At 47.4% G+C, this 21,154-nt stretch overlaps 1 protein-coding gene across 8 annotated transcripts in view; it reads right to left on the bottom strand.

The window, feature by feature from the left end:
* The window catches only part of LOC310661417 (uncharacterized protein), a 122,396-nt gene that overhangs the window by 35,855 nt on the left and 65,387 nt on the right, over positions 1-21,154 (bottom strand). For all 8 annotated transcript variants that reach the window (XM_083407347.1, XM_083407349.1, XM_083407348.1 and 5 more), the window contains 12 exons: positions 19,633-19,773; positions 17,973-18,044; positions 16,092-16,235; positions 13,682-13,753; positions 12,918-13,061; positions 10,863-10,934; positions 10,580-10,723; positions 10,056-10,127; positions 8,708-8,812; positions 7,349-7,414; positions 5,115-5,228; positions 3,728-3,787 (listed from right to left, as the gene is read on the bottom strand). In XM_083407347.1, the coding sequence (XP_083263473.1) occupies positions 3,728-3,787; positions 5,115-5,228; positions 7,349-7,414; positions 8,708-8,812; positions 10,056-10,127; positions 10,580-10,723; positions 10,863-10,934; positions 12,918-13,061; positions 13,682-13,753; positions 16,092-16,235; positions 17,973-18,044; positions 19,633-19,773 (1,206 nt within the window). The remainder of the gene's footprint in view (positions 1-3,727; positions 3,788-5,114; positions 5,229-7,348; positions 7,415-8,707; positions 8,813-10,055; positions 10,128-10,579; positions 10,724-10,862; positions 10,935-12,917; positions 13,062-13,681; positions 13,754-16,091; positions 16,236-17,972; positions 18,045-19,632; positions 19,774-21,154) is intronic.

Genomic DNA, 21,154 nt, shown 5'->3' with positions numbered 1-21,154 from the left:
CAGATGGGCGGAATTTTTTGCGGATTTCGACTTCAGGATAGAATACATCCCAGGCGACAACAACATCATGGCGGATGCATTGTCCAGAAAGCCGCAATACCTCGAAGAGGCGGCACCAGCAGCGGCCAAGCACATTTTCGCTCCGAAAGCGTGGGCGTGCGCTTCAGCAACCGTGGACTTGGAGGCGGTCCGTCGAGCACTGCAGGAGGACCCCTTCGCACAAGCCAAGATGGAGGAGGTGCACAAGGGCACGGTGAAGGACGACGAGTTCCAAGTACGAGACGGATTGCTCATCCGCAGAGGAGCACTCTATGTACCGGGAGACGACCTCCGGGCGAAAGTACTGCAGCAGTTACACGACGCACCCACCGCCGGGCACTTTGGCAAGGAGAAGACGGCAGAACTAGTTGCCAGAGATTTTTGGTGGCCCAAGATGCGGGGGGAAGTCGCGGAGTACGTCTCGAGGTGCGACACCTGCCAAAGGGCCAAGTCAGTGCACAAACCTCCGGCGGGACTGCTCGAACCGCTGCAGACCCCGAGCGAACCGTGGGAGAGGGTGGCCCTGGACTTTGTCACGGATTTACCCAGCTCAAGGGGTAAAACGGCAGTGCTAGTGGTGGTGGACATGTTCACTAAAATGGCCCACTTCATTCCGTGCGCGAAGGTGGCCACGGCAGAACATACCGCCAAACTGTTCATAGACCACGTCTTCAGGGTGCACGGACTGCCACGGTCTATCTTGTCCGACAGGGGGCGCCAGTTCATTTCGAGCTTCTGGCAGAAGCTGATGGGTTTCCTGAACGTCAAGATCAACCTAGCGTCGGCGAGACACCCGCAGACCAACGGACAAGCGGAGCGCGTCAACGCCATCATGCAGCAGTACCTGAGATGCTATGCAAATCAACAGCCGACAACATGGGTGGACTACCTGCCGCTCGCTGAGTTCGCTTACAACAACACGAAGCACGTGTCCACAGGGGTGACGCCGTTCTTCGCCAACAACGGGAGGCATCCCAGAACCTTCCCGGGATTAGAGAGACTGGGGGAGGGGGAGCCACAGGCAGCGGAAGTCTTGGCGGCGGAATTGCAGGAAGTCCACGAGCAGCTTAGGAGGCAGTTAGAGCTTGCAAAGCACGCATACAAACTGCAGGCTGACAAGCACAGGAGGGTTGGTGAAGACATACAGGTGGGAGACTGGGTGTGGTTAGCGGCCCACGCAGTGCCGACCAGATCCTTAGCTAAGAAGAAACTCGGACATAAGCAGCTAGGACCTTACCTAGTTGAGGCACAGATCAATCCGGTGGCCTTCCGGTTGACACTTCCGGAAGGATCCAGAATGCACCCAGTATTCCATAGGTCGGTGCTCACGCCCTACAAAGCACCTCACCGATTTCAGGCGCAGGGCACGGCACCAGACCAGTATAGGGAGATCCCCCCAAGGAGGGAGTCGCCAAGAAGGGAACCCATCAACCAGGTCACAGAGATTTTGGACTCGAGATGGGGGGAAGAGGGAGTAGAATATTTTCTCGCAAGGGAAGGTACCCCGGCCAGCGCCAACAGTTGGGTGCCGGACTATGCCCTGGACGAGCCTCTCCTCAAAGAGGAGTTTCATGCCTTGTTCCCACACAGGCCCATGCCAGCCGAGTATTTCGACGACTGGCTTTTCACACCCACGCTTTCTACCAGCACGTTCCAGGGATTCACCTCGGACGAAGAACCAGCATTAGAAACGCGTTCACCGGAGGGCTCGCCCTCGGGGTTTGCCTCAGACCGCTCGTTTTGGTGGGACAATCGAGGAGAGGAGAGGTGGCTGAGGGGCCCTTGGCAGGCAACGGACCCAGAGGGGAACGAGGGTGAGAGGGACATGGACGTGATGGGGGAGGACGTTGGGTTCGAGCATGGCGGCACGGAGATGGAAGCAGAGGAGAACGAGGTCGGCGAAGACACGGAGGACGAGCCGGATTTCTCTACCTGGATGCACGCCACGGGGGACGAACTGTATCCACCATTCACCCCCACAACGACGGAGCACCCAGCACCCCCGCCGGAGGAAGGGGAGGGGGGAAGGGGGGGCTTCGAGGGGGGGATGGATGTCAGGGGTTCAGGAGCAGAGTCACAGGAGAGGGAGGAAACGGAGAGCGAGGGGGAGGAGTCTGAAGGAAATGTCAGCGACGACAGTAGTCCGAGGTCTCTGAGTCTCTCCAGTGACTCGGAGGATTCACAGAAAGGGGCCCCCATGGTCAGGGCAAGGGGAGTGCCCAGGGGGACACCTCGGGAAGAAGGGGCCAGAGGGGACTCAGAGAGTAGCAGCTGGAAATCCGGACCAGCGTCCCCCCCAGAGTGCAGTAGGGGGGAGGAGTCCAAGGCATCGGGATCAGGGAGCGCGCAGGCAGAGGGAGAACGTGAGGCAGGAGTGACCACACCCTCGTCAGGGAGCGAGGAAACGGTCATCCGGAAAGTTAAACGCGCGCGCGCGCCAAGTTCAAATGTACAGGAGGGCGGCAAGGTGGGCAGCCCGGGTAGGGAGCCAGGTCCTAAAGCCCGCCGAAGAGAGGGGGAGGAGTCAGAGGGGTCAAGCTCTGCGTCAGAAGAGTCCAGGAGGAATGAGACCCCGGGGGGTAGTAAGACCCAGAGGAAGAGAGAGAGAAGGAAGAGGTGGAGTAAGATTAGAGTCTTAAACTGGTGCACAGGGGGCGGAGACCCAGACAGAGCTTCGCCGGTCTAAAGTCCAGACGTAGAGCTGGGACGCTGAGACTTGTAAATGGAGACTATTCTTCAATAAAGACTTTGATACTGTACTATCGGCTAGCGTTGGTCCTTGGTGAGCTGGGACCCGGAGCCAGCTCTGACAGATGGCCATCTTCAAATACCTCAAGGGCTGTCACATGGAAGAGGGAACAAGCTTGTTTTCTCCTGCTCTGGAGAGTAGGAATCACAGCAATAGATTCAATTTACAAGAAAGGAGACTCCGACTAAACATCATGAAACATGTTCTGGCAGTAAGAGCAGTTCGGCAGCAGAATGGTCTCCCTTGGGAGGTTGTGGACTCTCCTTCCTTGGAGGTTTTTTAAAGCAGAGGTTGGGTGGCCATCTGTCATGGATGCTTTAGCTGAGATTCCTGCATTGCAGGGGGCTGGACTAGATGACCCTTGGGGTCCCTTCTATGATTGGCCACCCAGTGTTGACCCAAGAAGAAGAAGAAGAAGAAGAAGAAGAGTTTGGATTTGATATCCCGCCTTTCACTCCCTTTAAGGAGTCTCAAAGTGGCTAACAATCTCCTTTCCCTTCCTCCCCCACAACAAACACTCTGTGAGGTGAGTGGGGCTGAGAGACTTCACAGAAGTGTGACTGGCCCAAGGTCACCCAGCAGCTGCATGTGGAGGAGCGGGGAATCGAACCTGGTTCACCAGATTACGAGACTACCGCTCTTAACCACTACACCACACTGGCCAAAAGGGCCTGAGAGACTCCGCTTTTTACAAGCATTCCTTTGGGAAGCCTCTCTTACCACATTCTGCACCCTTGTGGAATCACAGAATGAAACCCGTCCTGTGCACAGGTGTGCTTTGTCCATGGACCATTTATCCCACCTGCTTCGATGCTGGTCTGGTCTTCATCATCTAAAGCCTGCCTGGGGCTTTAAGCCCTGTCAGAAAACAAGTGCTCTCTTCAAATGCTTCCAGCTTAGTTTAACAAATTTCGAATCCAACTAATGCAACCCACTTACCCTCAGCTTGGTTCTTGACTACACTCGCCATCAATTCGCTCATGTTCACCTTCCCATGTTCTGCAAGGACAAAATACTGATAGGTAAGACAATCTGCAATGCAGAAAGTGGCCAAACAGAAATGTATGTGCTGAAATTATCATACGCAAATAAAAATTGCTATACAGTGGTACCCCGCAAGACGAATGCCTCGCAAGACGAAAAACTCGCTAGATGAAAGGGTTTTTCATTTTTTGAGTTGCTTCGCGAGACAAATTTCCCTATGGGCTTGCTTTGCAAGACGAAAACGCCTTGCGCCTTTTTTTTTTAACCTATGGGAAACCGTCAATACACATTGGTGCTTCGCAAGACGAAAAAACTCGTAGAACGAAAAAACTCACAGAACGAATTAATTCCATCTTGCGGGGCACCACTGTATTTCAGTATCCGTCATGATTATGACCCTGGTCCAACACAGTGGTGATTCAATGGCCTATGCTACTGATGCAGATCCCAGATATTACATACCCTAGTCTGATTTCCATGTCTAATTTCCATGAGAAACAGAGAGGACAAACTCAGTGACAGACCTGGATCTTTAAGACAGTGGCTCTTGACTGCTCACATAGGCAGCCTCTACCTGAAGACATTCTCCTCATCTGTGAAGCCTCACCTATGATGAAAGAGTCACTGGGAAACTTGCCGGTGATGTCAGAATGCCAGATTCCAACCAGAACACTCCTGCTTGACCTTTCACTGAGAAGTAAGTTCTGTACAGAAGTCTGTGTGAGGCCTCCATCTCCACAGAGATCGGACCACAGTTAAAGCCGTCACACTCTGTATTAGAGGCACGTGTAATAATAACAATAAAAAAATTTATTTATTTATACCCCACCCTTCCCAGTTCAGAAAACCAGGCTCAGGGTGGCTAACAACAAATTTAAAACACTTAAATGATGCAACAAAAAAAAACAGCATAAAATACTGTATAAAACGTGAATAACAATAAATTCAGAATTCAAAAATCAATTTAGGGGGAAAATCCATCCAATAAACATTAGATGATCACCAGGGCTAGCTGGCGAAATTAGTCCTATTTGGGCCAGCGAGGAGACCAGGGGAGAATTAGCTGTGGGATCCCAGAGCGGGTAATCTTCTTAAAAAGGGGAGGGGGAGGGAAAGAAGGGGAATAAAAGATCAGGCTAAGTTCAAATTGAAAGCCAGGTGGAATAACTGTGTACCAGTGGGTTGTGATGTTTCTCGCAGCCTCTGGGACTGGTTTGCTGAGGGTGACCTCCCAAGAGCTGAGGGACTTTATGAGGAAGATTCAGTGTCTGAGTAGAACGTGGGCAAAACAAAAAACAAAAATCTCCACCCTGCCAGAGATCAGGGAACAAGATTCACTCACCATTCACAGTCACATACTTCAAGACTTCTTGGAGTTGCTCTTCGGTTAAGTGGATCCCTAAGTTGGACAAAAAGGAATCTACCTCTTCCATAGGAACCATACGCCCTTGGTCATCTAGTCAGGGGAAACAATGAACCAAAGGCCAGACATTCAGAAGTTGGTGGGAAATCAACAAGGCCTTGCCAAAAAAAGGTCTAGCTTCTGCAAAACCCAAGAAGTTAACTTAACAGCGTAATATAAGCCTGGAGGGTCAGATCAAAGTTCTACCTAGTCCAGCATTCTGTTTTCCACGATGGTCAGACAGCACCTCTGGGAAGTCCACAAGTAGGCCTTTATGGCCATAGGGGCATTATTACAAGCCAGACCAAAGGCCTGTCGAATCCAGCATCTAGTTCCTGTGATGCAGGAATCTCAGCTAAAGCATTCATGACATCCAGCCTCGGCTTAAAAACCTCCAAGGCTTCTGAGAAGTCCATCCGTGGGGCACAAAGGCAAAGCCACTTCCGAGCTAGAGAGGAGGTGGGGTTGCGGGCTTCACACCCTCCCCATGTGCGCGGGGGCTGGCTCCCAGCCTCCGCGCAATTGAGGGAATCCTCGGCCACGTCACCTCTCTAGGCAGCCAATCAGCTGGCCGGAGGGGGGGGGGGTTATGCTATTTAATATTGGCGAGGCCGGGGATCTTCTTCTTTTGCTACCGCAGCCCCTCTGGTTTCCCACCCTCCCGCCCTTTAGGTTTTACTTGGACCTTGCTATGGATCTCGGTTGGTCGCCGTTAAGGGGCTTGGTAGGATTTTTTTCCACTTGGCAAATTGGCACCAGCCACTTGGTTTTTCGCCTACCTCGTAGCAAATCGTCACAGCTTCCTCGGATTGGCGGTTAGGCATTGGTATGGGTATTGTTATGTAGATGTATGGGGGGGGGAGTGCCATCACCTCCCCCGGATTTCGAAGGGTAGTCCGGTAAAGGATTCTGGGGGGTGTGGCCCTGTCCGAAGCCTATGGAGGTGAGGGCCTAAGGTATTCCCCTGAGCGGTAACCCCGGGGGAGTTCCTAGTTGAAGTGCATCAGCAGGACTCCCCCTACTGGTGGTTAACCCTTCCCGGTCTTCAAGCAAACAGACTGAAGCCGGATAGCTGGTTAGGACCAATGCCTAAGCCAATACCGCTCATCACATGTAACCAATAAAGTTGTGGCCATTTTAGCCCATTAACCTAAATACTTGTGTCATGTGTCGTTATTTCCTTCGGGGGGAGGCGGGAACTCACCACACAACAGCCCTGTTCCACTGTAGACCTGGCAACTAGTCTTCAGTGGCATACTTATTACCTCTGAACCTGAAGGTTTCATTTAGCTGTCGTGGCCAATTGCCATGGGAGAATATGCCCTCCCTCCAGGGACAGCCCAAGACATTTTGGCACCTGAGGCAAAACACAAAATGGCGCCTCTCCTCCAAGGAAGAAGGGGTGAGTGAAGACTGACATCAGGAACAAGGGGGAAGGAATCACATCAAGGGAGGGGGATCAAATAACCAATTTTCAACCTGTTTGTTTTGGAAAAAGTTGGTCTCAGTCCATGCTATTCACAATGTGCTTAAGTGCTATGCTTTACCTAGTACAGTGGTACCTCGCAAGACGAATGCCTCGCAAGACGAAAAACTCGCAAGACGAAAGAGTTTTTTGTTTTTTGAGTTGCTTCGCAAGACGAATTTCCCTAAGGGCTTGCTTTGCAAGACGAAAACGTCTTGCGCCTTTTTCTTAAAACCGTCAATGCATTCCTATGGGAAACCGTCAATGCATTTCCTATGGGAAACCGTGCTTCGCAAGACGAAAAATTCACAAGACGAAAAAACTCACAGAACGAATTAATTTCGTCTTGCGAGGCACCACTGTATAGGGAACAGGCTGGGCCAGTTAAAGTGTTGTTCAGAGGAGACAGCCAGAGGAAAAAGATATATTCATTTGGTGATGGTTGTGAGAAAAGAGATGGGGTTGGTTGGTTGGTTGGTTTGCTTGCCTCCCCTTCATTCAAACAGTACAAACAACACCCCATGCTATCCAAACCACATTTTGAAAGCTTAACAACTGAAAATAGGTTCAGGGGCTAAGCCTTGGCTTAAAATAAGATGAAATTTCTACCATTTATTTTAGTACCATAATGGAAAGCGAAGGAAAATCCAAGTTCATGTTTGGTAGGCACACACAGCAGAGTCTTCCTGGCATCCGAGACCTCACTCACCTTCAAGAGTCTGCTGCATTTCACTAAGGCTATTCATAAATTCATTGAGGTTCACTTTCCCATCCTCTGTGAGGGAGTCAAAAAAGCGCAGATTTACATGTGTGGCACCTTTTAGACAAGCACAGTTCTTACCCCCCAGCTTCTAAAACCAGAGACAAAACCAAACCAAAAGCAAGGAATAACGGAGAACATAAGGTAGGAGACACAAGGTGACAGAGAAGAAGTATTAAGAGGACACTTTGTAGGTAGAGTGGGATTTTGTGCAAAAGGGACGTGAGTTTGATTCTGGTACAGACTGGGCCGAGCCTCCTTCATTCTTAGCTTACAGCTGCATACATACTATACCTTTAAAGTGCCTGGGAAAAACACAATTTAAGGAATTGTGGGCACTGCAGTTTCCCCCTCATGGAGCTACAATTCCCAGAAACCTTTAACGAACTACAGTGCCCAGGATTCTTTGAGGGAAGTAATGTGTTTTAAAGGTATAGTGTGTAACACAGCCTATGTCTGCTTTCCTGAGCCAGCATTTTACATCTGGCTCTTGTTGGTTATCCTCACAGTTCTAGTAAATTCCACAAGCCTGAAGCCTGCCCACCCCTGGTATAAGGCATTGGGGGAACCCCACTGCACTGAGATCTGGGACGTAGCAAAGGACGTCCCAGACCTCAGTGTCTTTTACTACTGTGATAGAAAGGTGGGGCGCAATAAATTTCCAAAAACTAACTGTTTAGGGTTCATGAACCTACCACCTTGCCATTCTCCAGCTGGCTCTCTTCCCCACCCTTTTTGCCCACGAGATTTAAAATCTCAGATACGGTGGAAGACACAAGATTTACCCACTCTGGAAGAATGGCAGATGAAGGTGATGGACTATATGGAATTGGCAGAAATGACCGGCAGAATCCGAGACCAGGGAGAAGTGTCGGTGGAAGAAGATTGGAAGAAATTTAAAGACTATTTACAGAAATACTGCAAAATTAATGAATGTTAGAATGATGTTGGATTGAAGTTAAGTGGCTTTTAGCAGCAATGTTATAAAGGAATATGTAAAAATGGATTGTTAACAGGTGATAATCTAAAGCTATATTAAGATAAAAGATTAAGATAAAATCAAAGAGGGAAAGGATTTGCTGAATTAACTAATTGAACTGGAATACAAGAAAGGGAGGTGTGAGGAGGTCAGGGAAACAAGCAAATGAAAGATAAGATATGGAAAGACTGATCTGTTTTTAACTGTTTTTACTTTGTATTTTCTTTTTCTTTTTATTCTTTTTCTTATTTTTGTAATATGTTGAAATTTTAATAAATATCTTTCAAAAAAAAATAAAAGTCTCAGATACGGAATCCATCAATTCTCACCATCAACTTTAACTTGCTTGAGGACCTCCTGCATCCCGTCTTTGGTTAAAACAATCCCCATGCTTTCAAGAATGGAATCCAGGTTTTCGATGGAGACCTTGTTACCTTAGATAGGAGGAGAAATTGAACATCAGACCAGGAGAAATCAGCTCTTGAGCAACTGCCCATTTAAAATCTTTTGCAATTGGTGGTGTTAGGTTTAAAAGAAACAAACACAAAAACAGGATTTTATTTTATTTTTACATATGGCGATGTAGGATTTCCCCTTAGCTCTTTGCACTGAAGGGACAAACAGTCCCCAACTGCCAATGGGAGAGGAGGCTGAAATCCTCATTAGTGCTTCAAGTCTGGGTCCCTGATGAGAGAATTATCATTCCCCCATATAGCATTCAAGCTTGCTCTTTGCATTACCATTGTGGCTTGGGAATACTCTACCTACCATGTCTTCCGCCAAGCTCCTACTTGGTTCAAGCTCTCCTTCCATATCTCTTATCCTTAGAGACATAACCCTCTTATAAGGTCATGAATGCCCAGGAATGAAACCTTGGCAAGACAAAATTTCAACACCCGGTGCTGCCTCAATATAGCTGGGCTCCGTTGAAAATGGCTTATCCTGCAGAGCAGGAAGTGATCTGTCAGGGAACTGCAGGCAGCAAGGGAGGAAAGAATCAGGGGGTACAGGGAGCAGTCTCCACTGATTAGCACTGAGTCCTCCTCAGAGGACCGAGAAGGGAGCAGTGAGTCTGGGGAGGAAGGGGTGCTTCAGAGAGAGGGGGATCCACGTCTCAGGGAAAGACGGAAGGGGCTGAGCCGTTGGCTCTGTTGGTCTCGAGGGAGAGGGAAAAGAGAAAGTAGTTAGAGCAACGCGTCATGAGAGACGGGTCGTTTTGTTTATTCTGCATGTAATCTTGTCAGAAAGCAATAAAGAAAGAAATTTATGGCGTTTGGCCGTGAGAGTATCTCTGCTAAGTGCAGCAACGTACGGAGCTGGCTAGCTGACATGACCTCTCCAGACAATGGGAACGACTCTTCTCTCTGTGGCTGCGATCTCCTGGGTGACACGGATGACCCCTCTGATGTGGCCCAGGGCACTGGCAACCCATGCTACACCACTGCTCCCACCCCAGCTCTAAATAAAGCATAACCGTAGGGAAGAATCCTTGTTGTCTTTCTCAAGAGGTGCACTGAGGCTCCCATTTGCTTTGAACCCACAAGAAAGTTTCCCGAATACAGAGCTGCAAAAGCTTCTGCTGAGGAATGGAAAGCAGGTTTTAGGATAGGGGTGAAAGATGTTCCCAGAGCTACATCCACACAAAGTATTGTAATCCACTGCTCTATTTGCACTTACTTTCCGCTTGGGAAAAGCGCCGAGTCTTGGTCAACGCAGACAAGACACGTTCCACACTCACTTTCCCATGATCTGCAAATTAGGAAAAGAAGTGTGGGGATGTCAACCAACGAAATAGTATTTTGGTTCAGCCTTCCCTACCCAGTGCCCTCCAGGTGTTTTGGACTACAACTCCCATCAGTCATTATGTTAGCTGGTTAATCATCCACCTTTCTGTTGATTAAATGATGGTTAGAAGGAAAAGTCAACATTAGTATTTTTGCTTTCTTTCCAATACTTCAGAAATAAAAATAACCTTGAAAATATACACGGGTGCCCTTGATTTGACTCTCCAGTTAAACTGTCTTCTACTATTAATCAACCAAAGCTTTTGCTCATTTATCTAATGGTTAGCTGATTAAAGCTTGAAGCGCTTAAGGGAAAAAATGACAGATTTACTGGGTTTCTCTCCGATTATGATTTGGTTTGCAATTTTAACAGGCTAGTCAGTTTTGATCAAAGCCACTGGCTTTTAAAAGCCTTACCGTTTGGTGTAACGTTTTCCAATGCCTGCTCGATTTCATCAGGAAGTAAATTGAGGCCCATACTGCGCATGATAGAATCCAACTCTCCAGTGTCCACCCAGCCTTGTTTGATGCTATTCATCGTTTTCATAGCTCCTTCCATCTCTAAACACAGACAAGAGTCAACACAATGAACCATCCACAGGCAGGAGTCTCAACGAAGCATTGAATAGTCTTCTTTCAGTCTCTGGATGCCTAATGAACTTCACTCACATGTGGTGCTAGTGGCAAGCTTTGCTCTTACCTACAGCTGTGGAGAATCGCCGGGTATTGGGCAATTCGTTCATAAATTCTTTCAGTTTCACCATACCATCCCCTACAAGACAAAGCAGAAATGAGAATGAACTCATTGCAAAAAAATAACTGAACGGGGCAAAGATGTCTCTGCAGTCTGTGGCCATGAGTCCAAGGACTACAAACAAGCTTTGGATATTATGATAGCGTTGCCTACATTTCTGATACCAGTGGGATGATGGGAATTGTAGTTTAGCACCATCGGGGGGGGGTTAAGGTCCCTCACACCTGCATTAGACTGAGCAGGAGCCTCCCCTGAGATTGCCTGGCACAGATGGGCAACAGGTGAAACTATGCCAGGCATGGGCAAACTCGGCCGTCCAGATGTTTTGGGACTACAATTCCCATCATCCCTGACCACTGGTCCTGTTAGCTAGGAATGATGGGAGTTGTAGTCCCAAAACATCTAGAGGGTCGAGTCTGCCCATGCCTGAACTATGCAGTGATCCTTAGCTATCTGAAGAAAATGGGTGGAGCTGGATGCGTCCCTTTCACTGTACCAGAAGGAACCTTCACGGTTATGTGACCAAGCTTGGAGGGGGAAACCACTTCTGTTTGAAGGACCCTCCCTAACAATCAAGGCCCGACAGAGGCCCCAGGTTTGAGCAATGCTATCCTAGAGGGCTCCTTGGTTTTCAGAGGCCGAAGAACGATCTGAATGGCAGCCGCAGCTGGCAACATTAACTTGCTTTTGAGCATCATGTCTTCCCACTCTGAGGAAGGAGAGTTCAAGGTCCCACAGCTGGCACCGTTGCCTGAAAAGCAGGCCTCTGTGGATGAACCCCATTGGAAACACACTGCTGGGGACCTGGGGGTGGTCATCAAAACAGTGGCAGCGTCAGCAGCACTTTGGTAGTCACCCCTCACAAGTCTGACCAGCTGTTCCTTGCCCTTGCAGAGATGACTTCTCCACCAGAACAATCCTCCAGTGCAGAATGGAGAGCAGGGTGGAATAAAAGGCGAGACAGTGAGCAAGGAAATGGTATTGTTACAGAAGATGGGTGCCACCCTCAGTCTCTGCAGAATGGTAGCAAGATTCCAGGGGGTTCCAGGGTTTGTGTTCCTTTGGAGAACTGAAGTCACAGCAGAGACTGCTGTAGTTTTTAAGAAATATGGTTTATTCACCTATTTACACCTTCAGACTGCATGCAGGAAGTCCAGATCTTGCAGCACAGTTGGTCATCTCAGACTGGGCTAGCACTGGAGTCAAAGGCATCTCTCCCAGCCAGACTTCAGCCAGCCTGCCCAAGATGGATCTCTCTTTGTTCTCTTCCTTCTTCTTCCCAGCACACCTTGCTAAAAGACTCTTTTCCTATCACTTCACACAGTTACCATGACAAACTTCTGTCTGCCCAGGCCCAAGTTTCCTCTTAGATGGGCTATCAACACCTTTTGTCAGGTTAATAATGTCTCTATCCCAAGTGAAGCCCTGGCACGGAAAGGAAGCTTAGCCTGTATTTTCCCACTTGCCTGCAATATGCCAAAATCCTACCACTTCTTAATATCTAGGGTTTAGTGGGGGGCACCCCCCACATTCTATAGCAGTATAAAACCGGACAGGAAGAGGACTATTGGAAGCCACCCAGAGTGGCTGGGGAAACCCAGTCAGATGAAGACATATAAATAAGAATTATATTATTATGGATTGCCAGAAAGCTAGATAAGAAAAACTACTCCGAACCCAGTAGGTAGGGAAGGAATGTGGGTGGAGCCTCCTGAGCCACTCTAGGCCATCAAACTCTATATTGCATGTGACCCTGACAGTGCTGGGTAGGAATAGGAGATAATCCATATGTGGACTGAGAGGGCTAGTAAATCATTAATAACGGTTTTAGCTGAGCTGTGACACTGCTGTGCTAGCTTTAGAAAAGGGTTTCTTCATGGGGAGAGCACTCAAACACTGTAGCCCCCTCAGACCAGCAAATCCCAGGTGGGCACAACCTAGGCAGGGCTACAATCGCGTGCCACCTCTGCCAATTTGAAATTGGTCTCAGGGTTTTCTTACTTTTGACTGACATGCTCTTTAGCACCTCCTTAGCGTCGTCCTTGGTTAACAGGATGCCCATGGGAGCCAGTATGTCTTTCAGCTGAGAAACCTCGACTTTATCACCATCCATTTTGCTAATGAGCATGTAGAGGTTATGTACAGCTGCAAAGAGGAAAGCGGGTCACCAAGTTAAAGAGGCAGTAAACTAAGTCTCATTTCCATGAGACTTGTACACGGGGGACACTGCAAACAGTTCCCACCCCATCCTGAATGTGAGTCCTGGCCCCATACATAAGCAAGTTTAGGAATAACTTCACAATGTATCGACAAATATGGGGTAGAGGACAGGTGGAGAATAACCAGGAGGGCAGTTACAATAGGTTATATCATGGGTAGGCAAACTAAGGCCTGGGAGCCGGATCTGGCCCAATCGCCTTCAGTGTTCCATTGCTCCAGAAGGGGCTAGTCATGCTGGCCACATGACCTGGAAAAACTGTCTGTGGAGTGGACAAACGCCAGCTCCCATGACCTGTAAAGTGAGATGAGCTCCACAACCCCATAGTCGTTTTCAACTGGACTTAACTGTCAGGGGTCCTTTACCTTTACCTTTTATGCCTCAGCTGGACTGTTGCATTTTGCAGAGTGGAGCATCTTCCTTCTGTTGACCACACACTCTGATCTTCATTTGCAGCTGTGGACCTTGAATTTTGTCTGACCTTGACTACGCATCTTCAAGCCCCTCTAACTAATCATTTGCAAGCTGCACAGAAGACCCCACTAACCTGCAGATTCAGAGAAACGCTCGTTGTTCACCACGTTGGTCAGAAAGTCCTTGAAAGTCACCCTTCCGAATTCTGCAAAACCAACATTTCATAAAGGTTGGAAAGAGGAACCGAAGAGGCCATTCAATCTAACTCCTGCCACTCCACAAGGCAGAATGGTCAAACCATTTCCCCTCTACCTTTAAAAGTTAAACCAATGAATGAAAGTAAAGCTCACCATACAAAGGAGATGAGGACCCTATAGGTGAGATGTATTTCTAGATGACTCAAGAGAGTCAAGCTACTCAGCCCAATAGGAAACAAACCCTCTCCTGCCATGCACACTCACAACCACTGACCCATCTGTCCTGAAAAACTGAAGTTCCTGGCCATACTGAGCAGAGTCGCAATGGGATTGCAGGCTGATAAGAAAGAAGTGGCTCCCTGAGCTCTGCTAAGATCCAGTCATGTAATGCTTTTTAAGGCAGGGTTTTGCTTACTTATTTGGGCCCATAAGCATATTTGGAATTACAAGAATGTACCGTGGGTGCCAGGGACGTGGGTGGCGCTGTGGGTTAAACCACAGAGCCTAGGGCTTGCCGATCAGAAGGTCAGCGGTTCAAATCCCCGCAACGGGGTGAGCTCCTGTTGCTCGGTCCCTGCTCCTGCCAACCTAGCAGTTCGAAAGCACGTCAAAGTGCATGTAGATAAATAGGTACCGCTCCAGTGGGAAGGTAAACAGCGTTTCCGTGTGCTGCTCTGGTTCGCCAGAAGCGGCTTAGTCATGCTGGCCACATGACCCGGAAGCTGTATGCTGGCTCCCTCGGCCAATAAAGCGAGATGAGCGCTGCAACCCCAGAGTTGATCACGACTGGACCTAATGGTCAGGGGTCCCTTTACCTTTACCTTACCGTGGGTGCCAGCCACAAAATGGCTGCCGCAGCAGTGTAACATAACTCAAAATGGCTGCCACAAAATGGCCACCACAGCTAAGAAAGCAAAAAGAGAGAAATGCCCACAAAACAATGCCCACCTCCAACCAATAGAAAAAAGGCACCTATATCACCTTGCCAGCATGTGAAATAAGCACATTGTGTGGTAGTTAGAGCATTCTTTGGCACTGCCCTTCTTTGGGATTGGGATGTAGACTGATCTTCTCCAATCCTCTGGCCACTGATGAGTTTTCCAAACTTGCTGGCATATTGAATGTAGCACCTTAACAGCATCATCTTTAAAACATTTAAATAGTTCAGCTGGGATGTCATCACTTCCATTTGACTTCACTCTCCAGGATGTCTGGCTCAAGGTCAGCAACCACACTACCTGGGGGTATACGAGACATCCATATCTTTCTGGTATAATTCCTCTGTGTATTCTTGCCACCACTTCTTGATGTCTTCTGCTTCTCTTAGGTCCTTACCATTTTTGTCCTTTATTATGGTAATCTTTGCACGAAATGTTCCTTTCATATCTCCAATTTTCTTGAACAGATCTCTGGTTTTTCCCATTCTATTGTTTTCCTTTATTTCTTTGCATTGCTTTAGCATTCCAGTCCCCTCGAGTGAGAAGAACATTCTCCCCATTCCTTAGTAAAGTTTCTTCTTGATTTCTGATCTTCCTAGTCATTTTCACTATTTTGGCGTAATCCATCATCTTTATCAACCATTCTTCTCTAGTCAGGGCTTTATCTTAATTCCATCTTTGGGCCAAAAGTAACTGCACTGCCATTGTCACGATTTTCTGCTTCTTTGGTATTTCTGAACCTACAATTCCTAGTAGAAAAGCTTCTGTTTTTTCCACAAAGGTTATTTTAAACATTTTTTTTCAGCTCATTATATATCATTTCCCAGAATGCTTTTGTTATTTTGCATGCCCACCACATATGGTAGAATGTGCCCTCTTTCTCCTTATATTTCCAACAAATATTTGAAGCAGTTCTATACATTTTTTGCTAATTTAGTGGGTGTTAAATATCAATGGTGTGGAATGCGGGTGGCACTGTGGGTTCAACCACAGAGCCTAAGGCTTGCTGATCAGAAGGTCGGTGGTTCGAATCCCCATGATGGAGTGAGCTCCCGTTGTTTCAGCTCCTGCCAACCTAGCAGTTTGAAAGCACGTCAAAGTGCAAGTAGATAAATAGGTACCACTCCAGCGGGAAGGTAAACGGCATTTCCATGCACTGCTCTGGTTCGCCAGAAGTGGCTTAGTCATGCTGACCACATGACCCGGAAGCTGTACGCCGGCTCCCTCAGCCAATAAAGTGAGATGAGCGCCGCAACCCCAGAGTCAGTCACAACTGGACCTAATGGTCAGGGGTCCCTTTACCTTTAAATATCAATGGTACATCATTTTCATATCTAAGCTTGACTTCCTACTATCACCAAGGCTTTGCCTTACGGGGACCAGGAATGAAGACAACTTTAGTACTTACCATCTACAGGGATGGCTTTTAAGGCATTCTGTAACTCAGTGTTGCTCAATTTAATACCCAGACTTTCCATAATGGACTCCAAGTCTCTGACGTCAACTTTCTCACCTCTGATCTTGCTGAAGTTCACAATAGCAGATTGAAGTGCTGCCAGAAGAAAGATCAAATATGGAATTACTGTGTTCATAGGAAAAGCATTTCACAGGGATACTAGTCTCGTGATGAAAATCTGTTTTCTGTTGGAGAGAGGTTTGGAAGAGATTCTAACTTTTTCCTAGCAGTTTGCACAATGACTGGTTGCACCAGGCACCTTTAAGTCTTGTTTACATCTTATATCTGCCCACACCCATCTGAAACAAGTGTTCCACATGGAAATACTTAGGCTAGAATAAATCAAACACCTTGCTTTGCAAGCAGGTGAAGATTGCACTTAAAAGAGTTTCCATCCTATAGGCAGCAAAGGAAAGAAGAAGAAAAAGGTTCCAATTGGTTTAAAAAGGAAAAAAAATACTTGGTTTAATTACAAAGGGACTGTGCATTTTATCTGTGAGCAAAGATATTCGGGCTGTGTAAATTTCCTAGTTAGGGAGTAGTTTTGTTTAGTTTTGTTGAGCTGGGAGCCATGCAGCTACTGTCTTCTTCCAGGAAGGCAGAGAGAGAGAGAGAGAGAGAGAGAGAGAGAGAGAGAGAAAGAAGTGGCAAAGATGCTAGGAGCCTGTTGAGTTCCTCCCATGATACCTTGTGCTCATTTCTGGCTTAGGTTTACCCTTTCATACATGCAAGTGATGGCCAGCAACTGTATATTGTCACGTTTTCCATACACCAAGATGCCATTTCCACAATTTGAGCCCATTGCTGAAGTCACAACAAAGTTTGTATTTCAACTTGGAATCTTGCTACAGCAGCACCCCCAGAGTGAAGGACTCTTAGAAATGTAGGGTTTTCAATATATTTGACATCCTAGAAACTAAAGTCCCTGGGCAATATGTTTACAGCTGCATCAGAATCAATTTGACTCCCTCCCCCTCTTTCTTTTTTCCTTTCTCCTTCTGTGTTGGAACTCCTATTTGGGGACTTCCCTGGCTTTTTCCTGACCCATGTAGGACCAGTCTGGATAGTTAGCCTTGGTGAAGACTTGATGTTTTTATCCTCCAAAAAGTTTTTGATTGAGTTCCACTGAAATGAGGCTGCATTTTAATGTTTTAATGTTGTATTTTAATTTTGTTTTTAAGCTGTTTTCTAATCAATTGATTTTATATTTGGTGCTAGCCGCCCTATGCCCAGTCATGGCTGGGGAGGGCGGGGTAATAATAATAATAATAATAATAATAATAATAATAATAATAATTTGCAGCAGAAGCAGTCACTGCTGCCATAGCAGAAGCCACATAAAGAAGAAGAAGAAGAGTTTGGATTTGATATCCCGCCTTTCATTCCCCTTCAGGAGTCTCAAAGCGGCTAACATTCTTCTTTCCCTTCCTCCCCCACAACAAACACTCTGTGAGGTGAGTGGGGCTGAGAGACTTCAGAGAAGTGTGACTGGCCCAAGGTCACCCAGCAGCTGCATGTGGAGGAGCGGGGAATTGAACCCGGTTCCCCAGATTACGAGACTACTGCTCTTAACCACTACACCACACTGGCTCTCAGGGGTCTGGAGGTCTCGCTGTAGAAACGGAAGGGACTGTGACACTGTTATTCTCCTGATGCTTTCTGAACTGGACTCAGAATAAAAACCAAGCTAATTTTCTTTCCTTTCTTTGCGGTGGGTGGCAGTCAGGAACAGCTCATCTTGTTGAGCACAGTTTCAAACTGAGGCTTACCCATCGCAAGCACCAACCTCACACCCTAACCCTAAATCTATGCCCTTTTCGTTAAGACGCTCACCCAAAGAGTCCTTGAAGCGTTGCCTCTTGGACAGAGTTATCAAGCAGTCCTTGACGTTTACAATCCCTTCGTCTGGAAGGAAAAGATGAAACAGGACAAAACAATTGAGTGACAGAAGAACAGGGCCATTAAAAAGCAAGAAGAGGTTGAGTTGCTAAGAGTCAGGATCCTGTCTGCTCCTGGAGCAGGCAGAGATTGAAGGCTGATAATATTCAGAGCAGTTGATTTCTCCCTCAGCCTGCAACGGTTTCCTGCTTATGAGGAACATATCACCTGGCCTATGAACCTGCCCTTTTCCCACCTCAGAATTGTGACCCTGCCCAAATTCATTGTGAGCAAGTGAGTATCTCTCTGCTCCAATTCCCCAGTATATAGAATGGGGAACTCAATTCTAGAATGGGTAACCCAACACGTTTGTTGCAAGACAAACAGGGTAGAAATTTTAAAGGATTTTTTTTCAAATCAACAGTATTTTATAAGCTGCAGTAGCCAAAACGTTGGCTCCTTCCATTAGAAAAGGGTCACACTGGCATTTAGTATGGTCTTGGGAAAAGTCCACTCCACGTATAAATTCCTTTCAAAACTGTTTAACTGCAATTGCCCCAAGCCAAGGGGGCAAATGAATTAGGGTCTCAAAAAGAAAAGGAGAAAAACTTATCACTCACCATTTTAGGGGGTGGGGCTGAAAAGCAAAACCTAATAATATTAAACCAGTTTTTGAATTTTAAATACAAAACCAGTTTTAAATCAGTGGAGATGTGCATCGGCTCTGAGCACAATTCAAAGTGTTGGTGCTGACCTTTAAAGCCCTAAACAGCCTCGGTCCTGTATACCTAAAGGAGTGTTTCCACCCCCATCGTTCTGCCCAGACACTGAGGTCCAGCACCGAGGGCCTTCTGGCGGTTCCCTCATTGCAAAAAGTGAGGTTCCAGGGAACCAGATAGAGGGCGTTCTCGGTAGTGGCACCCACCCTGTGGAATACGCTCCCTTCAGATGTGAAGGAAATAAGCAATTATCCTATCTTCAAAAGACATCTGAAGGCAGCCCTGTTTAGGGAAGTTTTTAATATTTAATGCTGTATTGTTTTTAACACTTGATTGGGAGCTGCCCAGAGTGGCTGGGGAAACTCAGCCAGATGGGCGGGGTATAAATAAATTATTATTATTATTATTATTATTATTATTAAAAATATTGTGGCCCTGATTTTCTGGTGCAGCAGGAAACACATCTTCAGGAGAGAGGCCTGAACACTGCTTCCTGTCAACAACAAATTAGAAATGGGCCACTGATGCTGTGCATCTTTAAGTTCATGCCCATTCGGAGGGATGAGGCCATTCACTGGCGATGGCATTGCAAAGTCAAATCAGAGTGAGAGGAATGCTTTCTGCCCTCACTCGGAATGGGAGAACATCTTCCACCCCTGTTCCATAACCTCCTTAATCATTGCTAGGATGGTTTGACTTGGCTAAGCAAGTCCGCACGTCTTGCCTCAGTCCTAGATATTAGTACTTCTTTTGGAAGGGAGGGGGTTTTTTATGAGGAAGAACATGAATAGCTGGCTCAGCCTGCCATAGACATCGTTTTTTCTCCGTTGTGTAGCAGAGACTGAGCATCCAAAACCAAAACTCATGCTCAGTTTCCCCTTGCCCACAAAACTCACCATTCATGAGCTCCTTTGCAATTTCCTGGAACTCTTCATGTTTCAAGTAGATGCCCAAAGTATCCAGAGTGGACTGCAGCTCCTTTGGTTGCATCCAGCCATTGTTCCCTATGTCGATGATGGTGGCGGCGCGCTGTAAGGCTGGAGAGAAGCAAGACTAAGTTCCAATCCAGTGCCAACAACAGAGGCCAGCACACCTGGATGGGCCTATGCCCACACATCTATTCCTTCTGCTACCCCTAGGGGGCGACAGGAAAGTGGGAAGTTCTAGAGAAGTTACCTTGTTGTCAGTGGCGAAGCGTGGTTTGTCAGCACCCGGGGCAAGGCAAGTAATTTGCGTCCCCTAACCCATGGATTTGCACCCCCTAACCCGTGGATTTGCGCCCCCTAACCCCCAGATGTTGCGCCCAGTGCGGCCGGCCCCCCCTGCACCCCCACGCTACGCCACTGCTTGTTGTTAGCCTGCTGCAGTAAAAACAAGAGTCATATGGCATGTTAAAGAGTAAGGACTACCAAACGATATGCACATTCATGCCAGATGCATTAAGAAATGCCTAAAAAGATAAAGGTAAAGGTACCCCTGACCATTAGGTCCAGTCGCGGACGACTCTGGGGTTGTGGCGCTCATCTTGCTTTACTGGCCGAGGGAGCCGGCGTTTGTCTGTACACAGCTTCCAGGTCATGTGGCCAGCAGGACTAAACCACTTCTGGCGAACCAGAGCAGCACATGGAAACGCCGTTTACCTTCCCGCCAGAGTGGTACCTATTTACCTACTTGTACTTGATGTGCTTTTGAACTGCTAGGTTGGCAGGAGCTGGGACCAAACAATGGGAGCTCACCCTATCACCGGGATTCGAACTGCTGACCTTCCGATTAACAAGCCCTAGGCTCAGTGGTTTAGACCACAGTGCCACCTGTGTCCCAAGAAATGCCTAGACCGGGCCAAATTTCACATGAAATGCAAGCTGGCAGTACTCTAAGCAAAGATGGACTACCCATAATTGAGCTAAGGCTGTATGCATACAGGGAACTGCAGGTATTTACTATGTGTGAGTCTACCACAATGTGTGTGTAACCATATGATGACCCAGCCATCTGCATTGTCCTTCCAAGTAGGGAAGAATAACTGGCTCACTCCCCTGCTTCCCTAGATTTCAGATCACGTGTGGGGAGCATAATGTTAAACATTGGACTGGATTGTTGTGGATCATATTGATTCCTCTGAATGGAGGCTTGTGCACACTTCAGGAAGTCAAAGTGGTATCTTTTCCTTCTTAATTTAGAAATGTACACAATCACAGTACAAATGTATCTAGCCTGACCCTGTCATCCACAATATGGAGGGCTGCTTGGACATCATCCTGCGAGGGGTGGGTCAGTCTATTATTGGTCTTTCCCAGTTTAGCACACATTCATTCATCATCATCATCATCATCATCATCATCATTTATACCCCACCCATCTGGCTGGGTTTCCCCAGCAACTCTGGGCGGGTTTTCCGTCTTGCGAGGCATTCGTCTT

The sequence above is a fragment of the Podarcis tiliguerta genome (genome assembly GCF_965153285.1).
Source record: "Podarcis tiliguerta genome assembly, chromosome: 13".
Taxonomy (NCBI): domain Eukaryota; kingdom Metazoa; phylum Chordata; class Lepidosauria; order Squamata; family Lacertidae; genus Podarcis; species Podarcis tiliguerta.
This window is presented reverse-complemented; position numbering and strand designations above follow the sequence as displayed.